The sequence below is a fragment of the Macrosteles quadrilineatus genome, unplaced genomic scaffold (assembly GCF_028750875.1).
Source record: "Macrosteles quadrilineatus isolate MER2022 unplaced genomic scaffold, UCM_ALF_1.0 Scaffold_8__2_contigs__length_117827958, whole genome shotgun sequence".
Lineage (NCBI taxonomy): Eukaryota > Metazoa > Arthropoda > Insecta > Hemiptera > Cicadellidae > Macrosteles > Macrosteles quadrilineatus.
Genome location: NW_026542601.1, coordinates 33960886 through 33978291, shown reverse-complemented (window position 1 = coordinate 33978291; position 17406 = coordinate 33960886). Strand labels below are relative to the sequence as shown.

The following is a 17406-nucleotide window of genomic DNA, read 5'->3' as shown; positions in this document are numbered from 1 at the left end:
CTCCGGTGTCTACTAAAGCTTGTGATATTTGATGCTGAAATTTTAGAGAGACAAAGGCTGATTTATTTAATTTGGCTTTGAGGTTGTTGTTACTATTGTTGGGTTGGGTGGTTTTTTGTTGTTGGGGTGGGATAGTGTTGGTAGACGTTGATGCCTGAAGGGCTTTAGTTTGTGGTATGGCAGACTGAATGGTCCGGAGAGATGCGCTGCCTAATGACCTCCCCTGGTGGAGTTTAAATTCCGCTTACTATCAGAGGAAGATGGTTGATTTTCACGATTGGGCTGCCGATTGAAGTTAGTGTTACGTGGATACGTGTTGAATCCTGGACTCGGGTTACTTGGTGGCTGATATTGAGGTCGGAAGTTGGGCGGTTGTGAATTGAATTGGTAATGATTGGGAAATTGTTGAGTCTGATGATATTGTTGGGGGTAATTGGTTTGCCAATGGGGTTGTCTGTGCTGGAAATTTTTTGAGAAGTTGCCTCTATTTGGGCGAAATTGGTAATTGCTGTGGTACTGAGGTCTACTAGTGGATGGTTGCTGGTCTCTTGGTTGATTTTGGGTTGATTGGTCTAACAGGCTTGCTGACAGGGGGGCCACATCAAGTAAATCCTGAATTGAAGTGATAGGCTTAAGGCCTGCAAAGGTCATTCGTGTTTGCTGATTAATACCTCTAAAAATGGTTTGAAAAATTTCCTGTTCAGGGGTGTTAGGAGACAAAATGGTGTGCAGGGTTTGAATGTCCTTAACAAAATCGGCTAAGTGTTCCCGTTGGTGCTGACGCCTATATAAATTTTGGTTTTTGAGTTCTCTCAGAGTGTCCGAGGTGAAAAAATTCTCCCTAATGCTATGCAGTGTTTGGGGCCATGAAAGATTTTGTGCGATTGCTGTCATCCAGAATTCTCTGAAACGGTTCGACGTATAAGGCATTATGTTCATTATGATGTATCTATCTTTGACGAGATTTAATTGTATGATTTGGTGTAGCTTCTTAAGGAAAGTGACCAATTCGCGAGTATCGGCGCCTGAAATTCTGGGAAGCTCCTTTAGCAACTCCGTGACGTATGGCGGACAACTAAAATTTTCTGTCTGGCTCTGACTTGGCGTTTGAATTACCTTAAATTGCTCTGTGAATGTGCTTGCCGTTTGGGCGACCGCGTTCAAGGTCATTGTTTGCAAGGACTGAATGAGGACTTGTATGTTTGGGTCTAGGATTGGTGAAGGACTATGAAGGGTGTTGGTACTGGTTGTAGCTGTAGTTAGTGGAGTAGTCGTAGTAAATGTTGTGGTTGTCATGGTGGCAGTGGGAGGTGAAGTTCCAGTGATTGTCGTGACAACAGCGGTAGGTGACGTTTCAGTGTTTGTTGTGACCGGTTGCTCAGCGTTGGGTGCTGGCGATTGATGGTTGGCTTCATTTGAGCCATTATGCTGAAGATTTTCTCCATTGAGACTTCTCACGAAATTCTTCAGAATTGACCTATTTTCCTCTAAGGTCGGGGCTGAGTTAATATTCCAAGCAGTGCATTGAGCGTTAAGCGCATTAATCCATGTTACCGTGCTCGGTACATTCTCAAGAGCATAAATTGGCATATTATTCAATACGAAGACTGGGGGCTTCGAGGGGGGGGTGGGGATATCGACTTAAGAAAAAAAAGGTGAAAGGTGTTGGCGATCCTAAAACTGTATGATTTGTTCTAAAAAAAAAATTATTATATGTGTGTAATATGTCCCTATACAAAATTATAAAATTGCTTAATCTATAAAAAAAATTTTTATTTGAGCGTATTGCACCAGACGCATTGTCGGGCCACAATCCCTATTTTCCCATACCCAATTACTTTCCCTGAAAATCTGCTTATCGTTTGATTTTGGTGTTAGGAGGTAATTACAAGTGGAAAGTTAATATGGGATTGCAGGATTGTTTTGTCATGGAACCACCCTATTCTATTGGACACCATACATAAAAAGTTTGGAATAACCAGCAAACTCTTGTCTCATAATGCACTGTCCCTATACAGCGACAATAAGTCAACGATGAACCTCCAAGGCGTTTGGTTTCCCGGATACCTTATGGTGAGTGGAGGAGTAGCGAACCCCGGTTGAAACCTTTTTTGGGTTTCAAAAACGCAATTCAATCCTATATCTTGGTGTTCAAAGGGGGCAGCACCAAAAAAAAAAACAAAAAATAAACAATTTATTGATTTGGGGAGAGGCCTCCGAGTTGATGGTAGGGGAACTTTTTTTTTTTTTTTTTTTTTATTTATTTTTTTTTTTATTGTTTGAGCAAGTAATAAGGAGGGTGAAGAAAAGGGACGTTGATACCTTGGTGGCTTTGAATTTATTGACTAGTCACATTCCATTCCATGTTCCCCGACGACGCATCGCGGGCTACCAGTGTCACCTTGCTGGCATTCCTACTTTTTTTTTTTTTTAAATACCAGGGGTATGCACTAGTCCCGCGGATGAGTGATACGATGGTTTTTTTTTTTTTTATCCATCCCATCACCACCCACGGGTGCCATGCTAATGGGCCGACAAGGGGGGGTTGTACCCGTCTTAAGCTGGATTGGAGTTTGGAAGCCGCTTAATTAAATATTTTCCAGGTGAGGTAACAAGGTGTGATAGGTATAAAGGTACTTGCTCATGATGTTTTTTTTTTTTTTTACATATATATATATATATATATATTTAAAACATACAATATACATATATACATACATTTTTTTTTTTTTTACAAAAGGGTATACCATTCAACTCGAATTAAGTTATTATTTTGTTCTAAAGACTTAGACCTCAAAACCATCAATCATCTATGTGATGTCATCACATCATCTGAAATGTGACAGTGCATCTGAGAGACATGTTGACTACTCGCCCTAGTTCCATTTCGGGTTGAGTAACCCAACTAAATATTGACAGAGTCCCTACTTGGTTCCAGACTGGATAAGGTGATAAGGTGACCTATCTTGAATCGTAGAAAGCAGACTTTCGTTTCAAATGAAATTAACTTTACGATTTCCATGAATATATATATATTTTTTTTTTATAACATTCATCAAAATCGTCATAAATGTACCTACACTAAGAAATGCATCGATGCTTGTGGCTTGCGACAATGGTCGGCTCAAACGCTTTTGTAAATTCGCTGCAATTAATTAAAAAAAAAATTATTATTTATTTTGTTAATTTAAAGTGAAATGTTGTTCAAATGATTCCCTAGTATTTCCACGAGGCGCAAAAAGGTTCTGGCATTGAAATGGATTCCATCTTTTCTTCCCGAAGGGTAATATTTTGCTTCAAAATATCGATGAGCGCTGTGAGTTGGAATATCCAAACGTAGTAAATGTGTGGAGTGAGACTGTAAAGTAGTCAAGTATTTGTTGAAGTGATCAATGTGAGCGAGTGCGTTGTTGTTCTGTGCAAGGCGTGGAAAGTTAGGCAAGGCTAGGATTAATAACAGTTTGGGTGTGTGAAGTTTCTTAACTAATTTCAATAAGGACGAAAATTGATTCTTCATATGCATCAATGGCGTACCCCGAATTATGTCATTCGTGCCTAAGCAAATAAGAATAATTGAATTCGGCGGTATCGACGAATGCGTTGATTTATAATGTTTTTTGTAATCAGCTATCGTCGCGCCGGAAAAGCAAAATGATTTTTCTAAAGCTATTAATGATCTTTGTTCCTGCAGAAAGTTGGCATATCTACAAAATTGGGAGTCACCCATTAAACTAATTGCATACATTTGTAATTCTGATTCTGTTTGTACCTTGGATGCTAATAATTCGAAGGGGTGGGGGGGGGGGGTTTATGATGTGTTGATGCGCGGGGAGAGGGATTAATAGAATACTAATGGGGGTGAAAAATGCAAAATAATTAGAACCATGTAGTGAAAGCCTAACTTATGTATATAGCACATTAAATAATAGGCCTAACCGATAACAAAGTTAAACAATAAACTTATAAATCTAATTAGCCTACTGTATTACTCATCATCAAGTACGCTCTAGCGTACCGCAAAAAGGAAAGTTCTGTACAACTACTAACTGCGGGGAAAAAATTTAATTAGGCTACTGTGCTGTAACTAAGAATAATGCAAACACTGTAACTAATTTTCAAACAATGCAAACTAATTTATGAAAATTTATTAATTAAGGCAGGCTTAACAATCCAGTAGGCCTAACTGTAAAAAAAAACAAAGCGCTAGAACATGAAAGAGGACTGCCAGCAACAATTAATCTAAATCAATGTTTGTGTGAATTGAGGGGGGGGGGGTGATTGTCCCGAGTAATGATAGTAAATTGTTACTACCTTTTATGTATCGCATGCATTACTCAGGTACTGAATCAAATCAGTAAAACTTATTACATCTTGCGGTCAACCCACCCACTGCCTAATTCAACCTAAATTGATCTAGCAATCACTGTACTAAATCTAGCAAATTGTGTAAAAAATGGGTGTAAATTTCACTATTAAAAATAAACTGGGCTGCTAAGATTAAGAATAAGGAACAATGACCTGATTATCTGGTAGGAATTACTTAAGGTTAACTGCTTAAGATCGACTAGGCCTAGGCCTACTTAGGACTAAATTGCTTGAAACCACCACAAAAAATCACTATACACAAAAGGAATTACATAAAATCACTGTGCATGGGGACAAATACCTCTTCAGTATGTAAAAGCCAAGGGCTATTGGAATTAAATACTTAGAATTCAATCTGAACACACTGCAGCTACTTAACCTAACAAACTTACTTAGACTGAATATACTGAAAATAGGCCTAACTAACCTTGGAGAAAAAAGATTGGGAGTTATAATTATCTGAAAAATAAATAAAAGGTACGTTACTTACTATTAAATTATTGAAATGTGCTTCGCAGCTCAACAGGATGCTTCACATGGGCACTCATTTGGGTTAAGTAGTCCCACGTCGCACTAATTACACGCATATTCGTCACATTCAGCTATTTATGAAATGAAAATTTATTGTAACACGCCTTGACATTTGGAACCCCAACTTAATAAATAAACGAATTCCCAGAAGCTAAATTTAATACCTTGATGAGTCAACTTGCTCACACGAGTTCACGCCGGAAATTCCAAACTCGATCACGTGATCTGACCTTGCACGATTGCACAATGGAATTCATGTTCTAAACCATTACTGAACACCTTAAATTACCTTCCCCGAAAATAAAAAATCGTTTTCAAAGTGAAAATTTTGGAATTTGAGACTTATTCAAAGCTTGACCAGCCGAACAGGATCTCGCGAGAGCTACTATGCAGGCTATGAGGTTACGTAACGCTCTGCTACCAACTGCGGGGTCTTGACTGGAATAAACCCAGCCAGATCCACACTTAATGAAAAACGTGCTGATTCCACTTCCCCATAGCACTCACGAAAACCCTGCCCAGCATAAGCCAGCTTTGATAGGTCTCAAATAAATAGATTAACTACATCTTATTCAACTCTAACTACTCCTCGCCATTGTGAAACGCCTGCAGCAACTTGCCCTAAACATGATATCGATAACCGTAAAGTTTAATTTAGTTACTTGAATTAATTTATTGTTGGTTGATCTTGGTCTAATTTAGAAAAAGATATGATTCCCCTTACCCCCTTTATCCCCCAAAAGATTAATTAACTACTTAGACATTATGGGTACCTTACTAACTGTAGAGTAGACCCAGGAGTCCTTCTCGGTGTGTGGTACAAGCAAGACAAACCTGGTTGCCGGCGGTTGGTCCTTTCCGGCCGGAGCGCTAGTGTGGCTCCGAGTAGAACTGTCTGCTCGCCTTTGGATCAGCTGATGGGGTTGACTCTTACCTTATACCATAATTGTTGGCGGTGATGTGGGTTATCCCCACAGTTTTTAAAGTCAAACCAACATGAATATGTCCGACTCTTGGTGAAGAAAGTAAAGATTTGCCAATTTAAAATTTACTAAACACATGTTTTTGAAGTGCTTTTTTTTCCAAACTTTAAATTTTTGGGAGAGTTGCTAGCCTAGTGGTTGGCATCTCGGGCCACAATATAAGGGACGCGAATTCAATCTCAGGCATATCATCAAATATTTGAGGGATGGACAGCTTTCCTTCAAAGGAGTATGGCTTCATAACATGCTCCACTGACATAGACAACAAAAACTCTTTATGTTTAAACTTTTGAATAAGCTGGTCAAAAGCAAGAACCTATACCTCTATCACTCGCTCTGGTCGGCAGATATACTTGCTCCGTTGCTTGTGTGGATGGAGCTTGGCTCTCCGTCGAGTCTTGTGCAGTGTCATAAGCTGAGTCTCCAGTGCGTTCCGTGGCCCGCCTCGGCTGTAGTCGTCTCCCCACTGGAGGTAGAAGAAGGCGTTCTGGAAACTGTAGGAGCCTGTGTTCCGGGTATTGATCCGCTTACCCATCCACCTACGGAAAATATAACCTTTGATCAATTTTTTTTAAAATTGAAAGTTTAAACTTTTTAATATCCTTTCTCTTTATGTAAAACATGAAAACTGTAACTTGCGTTTCTGGCATGTGGGGCAGTGACCTTTTTGGGGTAATATGTGTAAAAAATATAACACTAAGAAGTATACATGGCGATGTTTGAATTTCACTCCATGTTATGCCCCTACCATAAAACACATCCTGAAGGAACGGTGGGAGAAAGAAGACCTAGAGGAAGACCAAGAACTAGATATCTGATCCAGGAAGACATGAGACTTTTGGGAATTGAAGAACAGGATACTTAGGATAGAGGCAGATGGAGACGTTGTGATGCTGAGTCCAAGTACCGACTGGGGTACAAATGGCCATGGCAGTAAGTTATGCCAGAGTGCCCCAAAATACAGGCTTACAATCCACACAATTTCCTCCACTAACAGTTGTAGTACCCTATGTGATTATTTTAAAACAGCCTCTACTCTTTTCAACTGGCTAGATCCGCCCATGGTTCCTGTTGTAAGTTTTTTTGTCCACATATTGTAAATATTTGTAAATACAACGGCAATAGTGGGTGTGTTACCAGCCTAGTGGTTACCGTCTCAAACTTTCAACAAAAAAGTAAGTTTGGTATAATTCAAGCTCTTGAATCTGGGATGGCTGAAAATATTAAGTTATCTTCAAGCTGAAGTTAAGATGGAGAATTCATCATACTTTGAGGTTTATTTTTACTTACTCAATAAACTGTTGTAGCGTATCGTTGTGTCTCGGTACAATAAACTCGTCCAAGTCTATCAGCGCAATGTGGCTGAAGTGATACATGGTTCTGTACAGACAGTCATTGAGAGCCGCAAACAATCCTTCGGTTCTGATCTCGGTCTGCGAGGGAATGTCCAGCTTCCAGGGAAGAACCGATACTCTTCCTGGAAACAACAGATTATTATCATCCTACTGGAACATTTAATTACAAATTTTAACATTTTGTTTGCTTTGAAATCAATCTACTACGTTATGAAGAGTGTTCACAAAGCATAATTTGATATTTCTCCCCTTACAAGAGAGCTTTATCAGAAATTATATAATAAGGTTACAGTAAAAACATTTATTTTGTGTGTACCAACTACTTGGAAATATTTTCTTAAGTAAATTAGTTGGGTCCATTTCTTCTTCTATGATGTAAGTGTGGCCACGTAGTGTGCTTTCCTCCAAAAACTAATATAAAGTGAGGATGATATATATGTGTGTCTGTCTGTCAGTGTGTTCGTTCTGGGCAAATGCAAAAACTACCAAACCAACTGGGCTGAAATCCTGCACAAAGATAGATGATGAACATGTGCCTTTAAATTTCTAAATTCCAAAAGGTGTGGAGCTTTTAGAAGTAAAATATTAACTAGGTTTATTGGCAACGAACAGTTTCTTACATTTTAATTAAGTTATTAATTTTGTTCCGCCATTTGGTTAAACAAAAGAGGATTTTATTAGAAAAAAATGGTACAGTTGAGAATACCTCTTACAAACAAACCCTGTTAGGGATTATGGGTAATGAAAGCAGAGTACCGGTACCAATAATGATAAATGATTCAATCACTCAGCTTGGATTAAAGTTGTGGCAGTATTTAAACCCTTTTCCTTACCACCCCCCTTGAACCCATCCTAAACCCTTGTGTTTTTCTTTTTGAATGAATGAAAATACCTTCTAAACATAAGACAATAATTACTGGTAGCCTACATAATAAAAAAATTTTAAAATATAAAAAATATGAAATATAAATTTGTTTAAAAAACATTATAATAAAATTATAATACCTAGACTACATTTTACAACAAGTTGGAAATAGGTGTATTTCCTTTCCTTAACTTTTTACTAATATTTATGTATCTTTATCTTTAGTACAATATCGTTAAAATTGTTTACATCTTCCCACACTTATTACTACTGTCTAGTGTCTACTATCCCCATAGTTAACTAACTCCTAAAATTCCCAACTCCTTAATATTCACTCTACTCTGCCCTTATCTATAAAACTTTTTCATCTAAAAATTTAATGTCCTTTCCTTTACCAAAACCTTTTTCCTACACTTTCTCAGCTGTCAACCTTTTGCCCAACCCTCTATATTTATTTGCTAGTTCTATTCTCTGGACACTTCTACTACGCCTTTTCCATCTCCTCTACTCCCTTGCTATCTGACCTCCCACTCTTTTCTTTACATTTCAGACATTTCCTCTCTCCCTACCTCTACTCCTGTAGTCCTCTAGTATACAGCTGACTTGGTCTGAGCATGTGTGGTTGTAGAAGAAGAAGTGAGAAACTCCTAGTAGAGTGTTGAGCTCTATGAACTCTGTCAGCTTCAAGGTCTGGAAAATGGAAACCAAAAAAAAATCTTTTGTGAAATATGAGGTTTACAAAGCAACATACTGCTATTTGACCTATTGAACTGTGAGAACTTTTCAGTGATATGGTTATGTCTTGTATTTAATGGTTTTTCATTTTTATGAACACAAATATAAAATGTATTTAAAACAAGTTTTTGTAAAGGGACTCAGTAAGCAACAAACAGCAAAATACAAGGATTTAGGTGCAACGCACAGTGAATCAACCCAACAATTTTTACCCAAGCTATAAAACATAATTTTGGATGGATCTCTCACGTATCTCTACCAAACGGACAGGTGAACCCCCTTATGAGTAGCATTTGAGACTTACCAAGATGGGATTCAAATCCACAATCTTTAACTGAGGAACAAAGCCATAGGCTGATAGGCTGCATTGCCATTGGTTGGACTTCTCTGTCTATTGCACTATCAACACTGGTCGACATGTAAAAGCATTGTATGTTTCCTTCAAGGTTAAATACCATTAACAGTTTTAGGAGTATCATCTATTTTAACTTTTCATTTTATGATGGTTAAAACTTGAGCGAGTTGTTTTTAGTTATTGGGCTTTTCATTAATTATCCTAGGTAAAAAATACCCCATTACAGCAAACCTGCAGACTAAGTGAATTTCCATTTGCCTGATTGGATTTTCACGAAATTATCACCCTAAACACCCGTTCCCATTGTCCAATCATGCTGGTACACAAACTAGTGTGAATAAATAATGTAGGTGTACACGTTTGATACCAAATTTCATCAATTATGAAGCTGTGGTGATTTTGGAATCTGGGAACTTTAACTTGAAAACATATCGGTCCTGGGTCCAGGTCTTACCATATTGAGACCTACAGTAATAGCTTATTCCCTATTATTAAGGGAAATTTGTTCAAACAGCTGGTTTAATCCAAACAAAGCATCTCAATCCATTCCACTCATATTCAGCAAAAAATCAACATTATGTCTTTGTTGTGATGATTTAATAAATTGATGGAGAGAGATGGTGCGTAACGGAATATTGAACAATTTCCAAAAGAGCTATAAACACTATAGTCTTACCTGGCTGTAGTTGTAGTGAAGAGGTTTGATACACACGGCTAGTCTTCCTGTCGTGTTGGTAGCAATGGGAGGCTGGTGGACCAGTAACAAATTAGTAGGCGGAACTCGCAGTCTGGCCACCACAGAAACCGAAACCGGCGTCGTTTGGTTGGAGCGGAGCGGACAGAGTACGAAACAAGCAGAGTATTTGAGATTCCAGTTTTCTCTTATGACCTGCAAAATCCAAGATTTAGCTTATTTTTCTATTTAAACAAATGTGGTAATGAAAAATTTGTGTAAATCAAGGTTAGTACGATTTACTGTTAAACTAAAAACTGATTTAAATGTTGCAATATTGTAAACCTTGATTGTTCTTGGTCCTCATGCTGCTGCTTTATGGATGAAATAAAGTTAAGCCAAATCTTTGACTATCAATCAATAGTCAATGGCCAAATCCAATGAATGTGCTAAGCTTTACTGAAAGGAATTTTAAATCTAAACCCTAAGAAGGATGCTGGATTGAGGATGAAGACTTAGCAACAAGAAGAAATTGCTTCAATCACTGCAATACTGTAGAGTTTTGTTCAATTCTACAATTTTAATATTGTAGAGTACATTATAAGGAGGTAGAACAACTAACTCACTTAAAAACGAGTTCTAGACTGTTGATCGCACACAAAAAGCACAAAAAACACATTCAACTTTGATAACATATAGGCCAATTTACTAACAGTTTGTCAACTCAAAACGACGGACAGAAGGGATAAAATCATCAAGTCAAAAGGAATTACACAAGATTTGTCAAGTCAATACGTCATGAGTTCTGTCAGCAACTTCAAAAAGAGTTTTCAACTATTTGTACTCCCAAGTTCTATTCACTCACCCGCACTTTCCCTGGAACGGAGGCAGAGATTCCAGATGAGTTCCCGGAGTACCAAAGGCGACACCAAACTCTCTCCGGGCCCCGAGTCTTGGTGGCAGCAATCACTCTCACACTCCTCTGACCACGGCGCTCATAGTACGCAGAGAACACAAAGAACTTAAACCTATAACAACAATTTTATACTTTCAAAATGTTGCATTCAATTCACTACTTTTTTTGTTGTTATTTCATTTGTTTCAACTATTTGAGGTTGTATATTTGACTTTTGGATTGCAAAGTAGATTTTCCATGTATATGAAAGCCGCAGCCTATTTTTTACTAAACAAGAACATAGTATGAGTCACTCACAGAGATTTTCTGGTTTTTGTTACTGAGTGGTTGGGACATAAAAGATGCTATAGCTTACAGATAAGCCTCCCTATCAGTTTGAAAAGGTTAAAAAGTTGCCGTTTTCTTCAGAAATCAGTCATTTTACATCAGTACACTCTGATATTGACTCAATTTTACTATGTTCAACAATTTTATGGGAAAACAGACTCCTCTTGTCTTAGGTAATTTTATGTTACTGTTTTCTTAGAAGCGGAGCGGAACACCATGTTAATCGCTTTTCCGCCCTCCGCTCTCGGTCCTCCGTGCTCCTCTTCCGAGTCTAGGAAAACCTTAGAACATGTCGGCCTTAGTCACTAACAAGACTAAAAGATTGCGCCACTCATTCTAAACTCACCTCCATTCATACTTGGCTTAAATACTTGGCTTCATTTGTGTTAAAAGTATTAAGTATTAAAGTTTCGGGTAAAAACTTAGCCCACCTGTCCTTTTAATAAAATGGCTGGTCTTATGGTCAGTAACAAAGATATTCAACACAGATTATAATTATTTTGTTTTCATATCTAGCTTAAAATATGCATCCAATTGTGCATCGGTTGTCTCAAAGAATTGATAACTCATTCAAAAATTTGTGACAACTTTAAAATGGGATAGAGTGCTTAGCTCTATCAAAAAAGTCAAAGGTTGTACGCAATAACGTTAACTATAGATTGAAAAGAAAATTACCATAAGCATTATAAAAACAAAATGTATCAATTAAACATCAGAGTTTAAACACTTTAATACATAAGTTAATACAAACCTTAGATGCTAGCATCCTGTAGTCCTTTAAAATTCTGAATTATTAATTGAATTTACATTTTCCCTTTGTTAAGATTTAATTAATAGATTTGCAGAAACCAATATGTCAAAAAATACATACAAAAAGGGGGAATTAAAGGGAATTTTGAGCTGGTGTGATTGGTAAAACTTTTTACCTGGTGCCTGGGACGGTTTGCCAGCTGCCTCCAGATGCAGTTAAGTTTCCAAGTGGCGGCAAAGGGGCATCGGGGGCAGAACTAGGGCCTATAGGGGGTACCTGCAAACCACATCTGTTATACACTGCCTTTAAAATTACCAAAGGCTAATACATATTGGGAATGTATTTAACACCTTTCTTTAAACATTATTTAAAGTCAAATACTGAGAAATATTGAGTTATACATATTAATAAATATTACTTCAGTAAAATATTATATTTATAAATAAGATTATACATGTTTGTTATAATTTACGCCAATAACATTCTCACAAAAGAACAACCATCTAAAAGTTTTCAAGGGGAAATTATTCAAACCCTGCAAATATTTGAAAATGTCAGGTTTACTAAAAAATAACTTTTTGATAGGGACCTCAAGCACCAAGTGGCATTTTGTATATTTCATCACAAGCTTTCAAATGAAAGCTACTGAAACCTCTCAAATCTTCATAGATAAACTAAGGGGCGCCCAGACTCTCTTACACTGAAGTTCGAGACGCTGACCACTCAGCCCAATTTCAAACCATTACCATGATTTTTGTTTACTCAAGTTGTCATACCTGCAGACGATGTAGATGCAGTGCCAGAGGGGCGGAGCCAGGCTCATCTGCTACAGGGACAGGCACCTGACCATGGTATACTAGGTAGTCCTCTGCACCCTGGAACACACCAGAAATTAATACTTTTGGGGATTTTCCATGTAGGGAATATTGGGGAATTTCTCATAAAGTGAATAAGCTATTACCGTAGTTCTCATTGCAAGACCTAAGGAAATATTTTAGTGAACCAGTATCCAGTCAAGCCTAAATACAGTATAGATATTCGCTCAGTCTAAAGGTTTGATGCACTCTGGGGTATTTTTACCCTATATGATAGTTTTTATGATTTCACGAAGAGTTGATTTTGCATTTTCTTTCACTTTTCAAATGAGCTTGGTTAAAACATTTATGTATTTATCAGAAATCAGTAACTGACAAATTATTGACAGTAGCACCAACTGTTGATGGCATAATTTAAATAATTTGTTATCATGAAACTGGCTACAATTTAATGGAATGTATAGATGAAAATCTATAGTCAACGCAAGTAAAGTGCACAAAGTCAAACACTACTGTTGTTAATGCTGAAGGAAATTAAAGATAAACATCTTGAACATAGAATGGATAAAGGAGTCTTTGTACTTTATAATAACATACCCTGCTACAAGGATGAAAAGAAAAGTGTGAGAAAGAAAGAGAGAGCAAGAATATGTGACAGGACGAGGGAAGGGGGTAATATACTGTTAAGATTAAACACCCTGCGCTCAGCGCTCAGGGAATTTCAATATGGGCCTTACACGACACCCTGTCCCTATATTATATTTTCGCTGGATTACATTTCTCACTTTAAACATATTAGGCTATTTCATTCAAAATTATTTTGCTCCCGTAATCATCATGTCTTTGAAAAAATATAAGTTAGATGTAATAAAAAAATATACCGACTGGTTATATAAGCTATAATAATAAATGTATGATGTAAAACTTTTAAAGTTTGACTAGTATAAATGCTGTATGAAATTTCTTACTATACATTCATTACCCATAGAGCTTCCAACTTAAAAATCTTCACCAGGTTTTATAAAGATTGAGTATGAACCTATAAAAAATTCTTGAATACCTACAACAAATTAAAAAAAAATATATCCACACCATTGGTCTATTATAGAGTTGAACACATTTTCTGTTATGAATGAACCACCAAATCGTGAAGGTACCAACTTTTGCAAAAAATACTATTCAATTTTTTTGAATATATGTTAGATATAGTAAAGTAAAAAGCTATTAAAATGTAAATAAAGATAAGTTAGTCCATGTCTCTCATATCTCAAGGGAAAAGAGAATTTCCTCCGTTACACACAAATCTCTCACAAAGCAATGCAATATGCAGACTCAAAAATAAACAGACATGAGACTTTAAAACCAGTTTAATATTTTACATTAGAATGAGTAGCTTACAACAAAATACTAAATTCTAAGAGGCACCAAAAACATCGCAACTTGTAAAACAAACCAAGTGTGTTCAACTAAAATGCATAAACTATGAACAAAACAGTTGACAAACCTCATAATAGTAATTACAACGATTCAAAGCCCAAAATAACATTAGATGGGAAGTTATTAGCTAAGCAGAGGAAGAACAAGATTACTGAGAGAGCTAAACAACAATTAGCTTTACAAAAGCTAATCCTTTAATGTATACAACTCTGTTGTCTGGAGTTCATTTAAACATTTAAACTCCCACTGAGGACATGTTTAAAGTCACTGTCATGGAACAAAACTACTTTTTAATTAACTTACATTTCACAAAGGTCAATGTAAAATGTTCACTTTTGTTTTCTGGACACTCGAAGTTTCAAAATCAAATCAAATTAAAATAAACGGTATCAGCATTCTGACACACTGACACATACTTTCTCCCGTAAGTTTGTCAACAACCTTTATCATGTGTAAGCGGTGAGAGTAAATATACGGAAATGGGATTAGTACAATTTTGATCAGAATTTAAAGGACTATAACATACTAAATTTGTATCAAAATCTTTAGGGACATTTTTGTAAAAATCCGATTTTTCCGTCATTTTATGGGGTTTTTATGGGAAAATAACATAATTTACAATAACTTTTGGACCGTAATTTTTACAGAAATGGGATTTGCACCATTTTGTTCAGAATTTAAAGGGCTACAACATACTAAATTTCCGATTTTTCCGGTTTTTTATGGGTTTTTATGGGAAAATCCCCATTAAACATCAAAATTTCAAAAAAATGAAAAAAAACACCTGGAGATACAATAGATTAGAACCTACATACCAAATTTCATCGAAATCGGTCCACAGGTGTAGTCCCTAGCTCTGCACACATCCAGACACACACACACACACACACACACGCACACACACACACACATCACTTCGAAAACCACTTTTTTGGGTCCAGCGGGACCCAAAACGAATATATCCACTCAAAACTCAAACTCGAAAATTTTGACGAAAACAATACTTTCTCCATATACTATGGTATAGGGGGAGAAAGTAAAATGTATATATTAAAAATACCCCCGCCGCAGCAAACCTGCCGACTAAGCGAATTTCCATTTGTCTGAATTGATTTTCAGTTAAATATATTTTAATAACATTAGGTTTAACTAGTACCTAGGTTTGCTGCTACAAGGAAACTAATTAAGTGTGTTTTGAGTAAAATATTGATAGCTTAGTACAAAATAAATAAATTTGCCAAGTTTGATCAAAATATGTCCATAACCAAGCAAACTACAACATTTGACAATATTCTCCATAAGAATAACATGGGAATTTTAAATTTACAATTTTTTTAATTTCCTCCGTTAATAATAATCGAACAAAAATACTTTTATATACTAAATTATTTGTTTTTTTTTAAGCTCTTTAAAAATGTCTAAAGAGAAATTGGGAAATTTTGTGTTTTGAGGGTCAAAGGTGAGAAAAACCAATTTTTACCCCATAAAACCCCCTGTAAAGCCCCGTTCCCATTGTCCGATCATGCTGGTTCGCGAACTCATTCAAGTTTATCCCGCTTTACACCTTTAAACCAAATTTCATCAAAATCAGACAAAAATTACTCAAGTTATCGCGTTCACGGACGTATATATATATATATTATATCATATAAAAATATGAACGAATGGTGTTTTTGGCCTCTGGGGACATCAAAATGAAAAAGTAAATCAGTCCCGGGTCTAGGTCTTACCGTGCCACCTACGGTAATAGCTACTTCCCTATAGGGAAATTCGCTAAAACTGTAATATATAATGAGTGATGGGATCATTTGATTTTTATTTCCTGTATTATATTTGTGGCATACCTATGGAAGATTTAGAACTTACTGACTACTGCCGACATTTCCCATCACGATTAGTAAGAAAAGGTTTCACGACAGTTCGGGATCTGGAATTTGATATATATTTATACAGGATACATAGGTACACAGTTAGAACTAAACAAAATAATCTATACTATTATAAAAAAGAGGTGGTGTCTGTGTGTATGGGAAAAGTAAACGCGAAAACTACTGGTCGGATCGGGCTGAAATTCGGCATGATGATAGCTCATATTCCCGATTAACATATAGGCATATTTTTATCCCAAAAATCCTTCCGGGCTCCGCCCCAGTGGCTCTGGAGCAAAGGTTCCCATGTTAACCTTATGAGAAATGGAATTAATGAATCTTAACAGCTGTTTCAATTAAACAAGTTGGTTCTGTTCTATGATTTTCAATAGCATTAAAGTTACAAGGATTACCAACAGGGTGCAGCACTAGCATTATTTCTTTTACATTTATGACAACAGCTAATTTGCAACCAAAAGGTGAGTGAGCGTAGCGAACGAACTTCAACCTGGAGGCGAGTGAGCGTAGCGAACGAGCTAACCTGAAGGCAAGTGAGCGTAGCGAACGAGCTAACCTGAAGGAAAGTGAGCGCAGCGAACGAGCTCCAACCTAAAGGTGAGTGAGCGTAGCGAACAAACTTCAAAAAGAACCAAAATTTCTTAAACCATGTCCTCACTCATAACTGCTATAAGCATTTGATACTTATATGCCAACCCCGTACGAAGGACGGGTACTCTGCTAGTAAACGAATAAATAAACAACCAAATAAAAAAAAAACTATACAGTTATTAAAAACACATGCATTGCATACAGCCTATTTTCCTATTAAAAGTTTAACTTAATTTTATGAACTGAATCAAATCCATTTTGTTATAGGAAATTTAACAATAAACAGAATAATCAAACTGCAACATCACTCGCAACCACGTTGGGGCAGAGAATAATCAGAAGCTCTTCAACATTCTCTTTAACGTTGCCCAGGCTTGTATGTGTTTGAGTCCTCATATACAGCCACTGCAGTGTAGAATCATTTACTCTACCTGACTTTCATGTTCTGTTTTATACATCCCATACCTTACGGCCAGTCTTACTTTTAGACTCTAGACACTTTGTCTAGTTTTAAGATTTTAAGAGAAAATTGTGTTATTTTTTTTTAGAAGAAACTTAAATATCTTTAAAGAGGAATGGGAAAAACTAATAAAAACATTTGAATGTGAATGACAAGCCTAAAATGTTTTTTATATAATAAAAAATAGACTTTAAATCATCAAAATACAAAAATATTGAAAAAAAATTGTATTATCCATGAAACAGAGAAGGAATGGGCTCATAAATAATGTACTATTTACTTTTGAACCCACTGAATATTTACTGATTGAAACAATAATGTATTTAAAAAAATGTATATATAGCCATTTTATTATAAAGCT

At 36.5% G+C, this 17406-nt stretch overlaps 1 protein-coding gene across 1 annotated transcript in view; it reads right to left on the bottom strand.

The window, feature by feature from the left end:
- LOC129001015 (uncharacterized) overlaps nucleotides 1–17406 on the bottom strand; it is a 57217-nt gene that overhangs the window by 7916 nt on the left and 31895 nt on the right. Inside the window, exons 3-9 of the mRNA XM_054428146.1 lie at nucleotides 12633–12731; nucleotides 12032–12132; nucleotides 10728–10890; nucleotides 9866–10078; nucleotides 8669–8789; nucleotides 7170–7356; nucleotides 6202–6418 (exon numbers count right to left, since the gene is read on the bottom strand). Coding sequence (XP_054284121.1) covers nucleotides 6202–6418; nucleotides 7170–7356; nucleotides 8669–8789; nucleotides 9866–10078; nucleotides 10728–10890; nucleotides 12032–12132; nucleotides 12633–12731 — 1101 coding nt within the window. The remainder of the gene's footprint in view (nucleotides 1–6201; nucleotides 6419–7169; nucleotides 7357–8668; nucleotides 8790–9865; nucleotides 10079–10727; nucleotides 10891–12031; nucleotides 12133–12632; nucleotides 12732–17406) is intronic.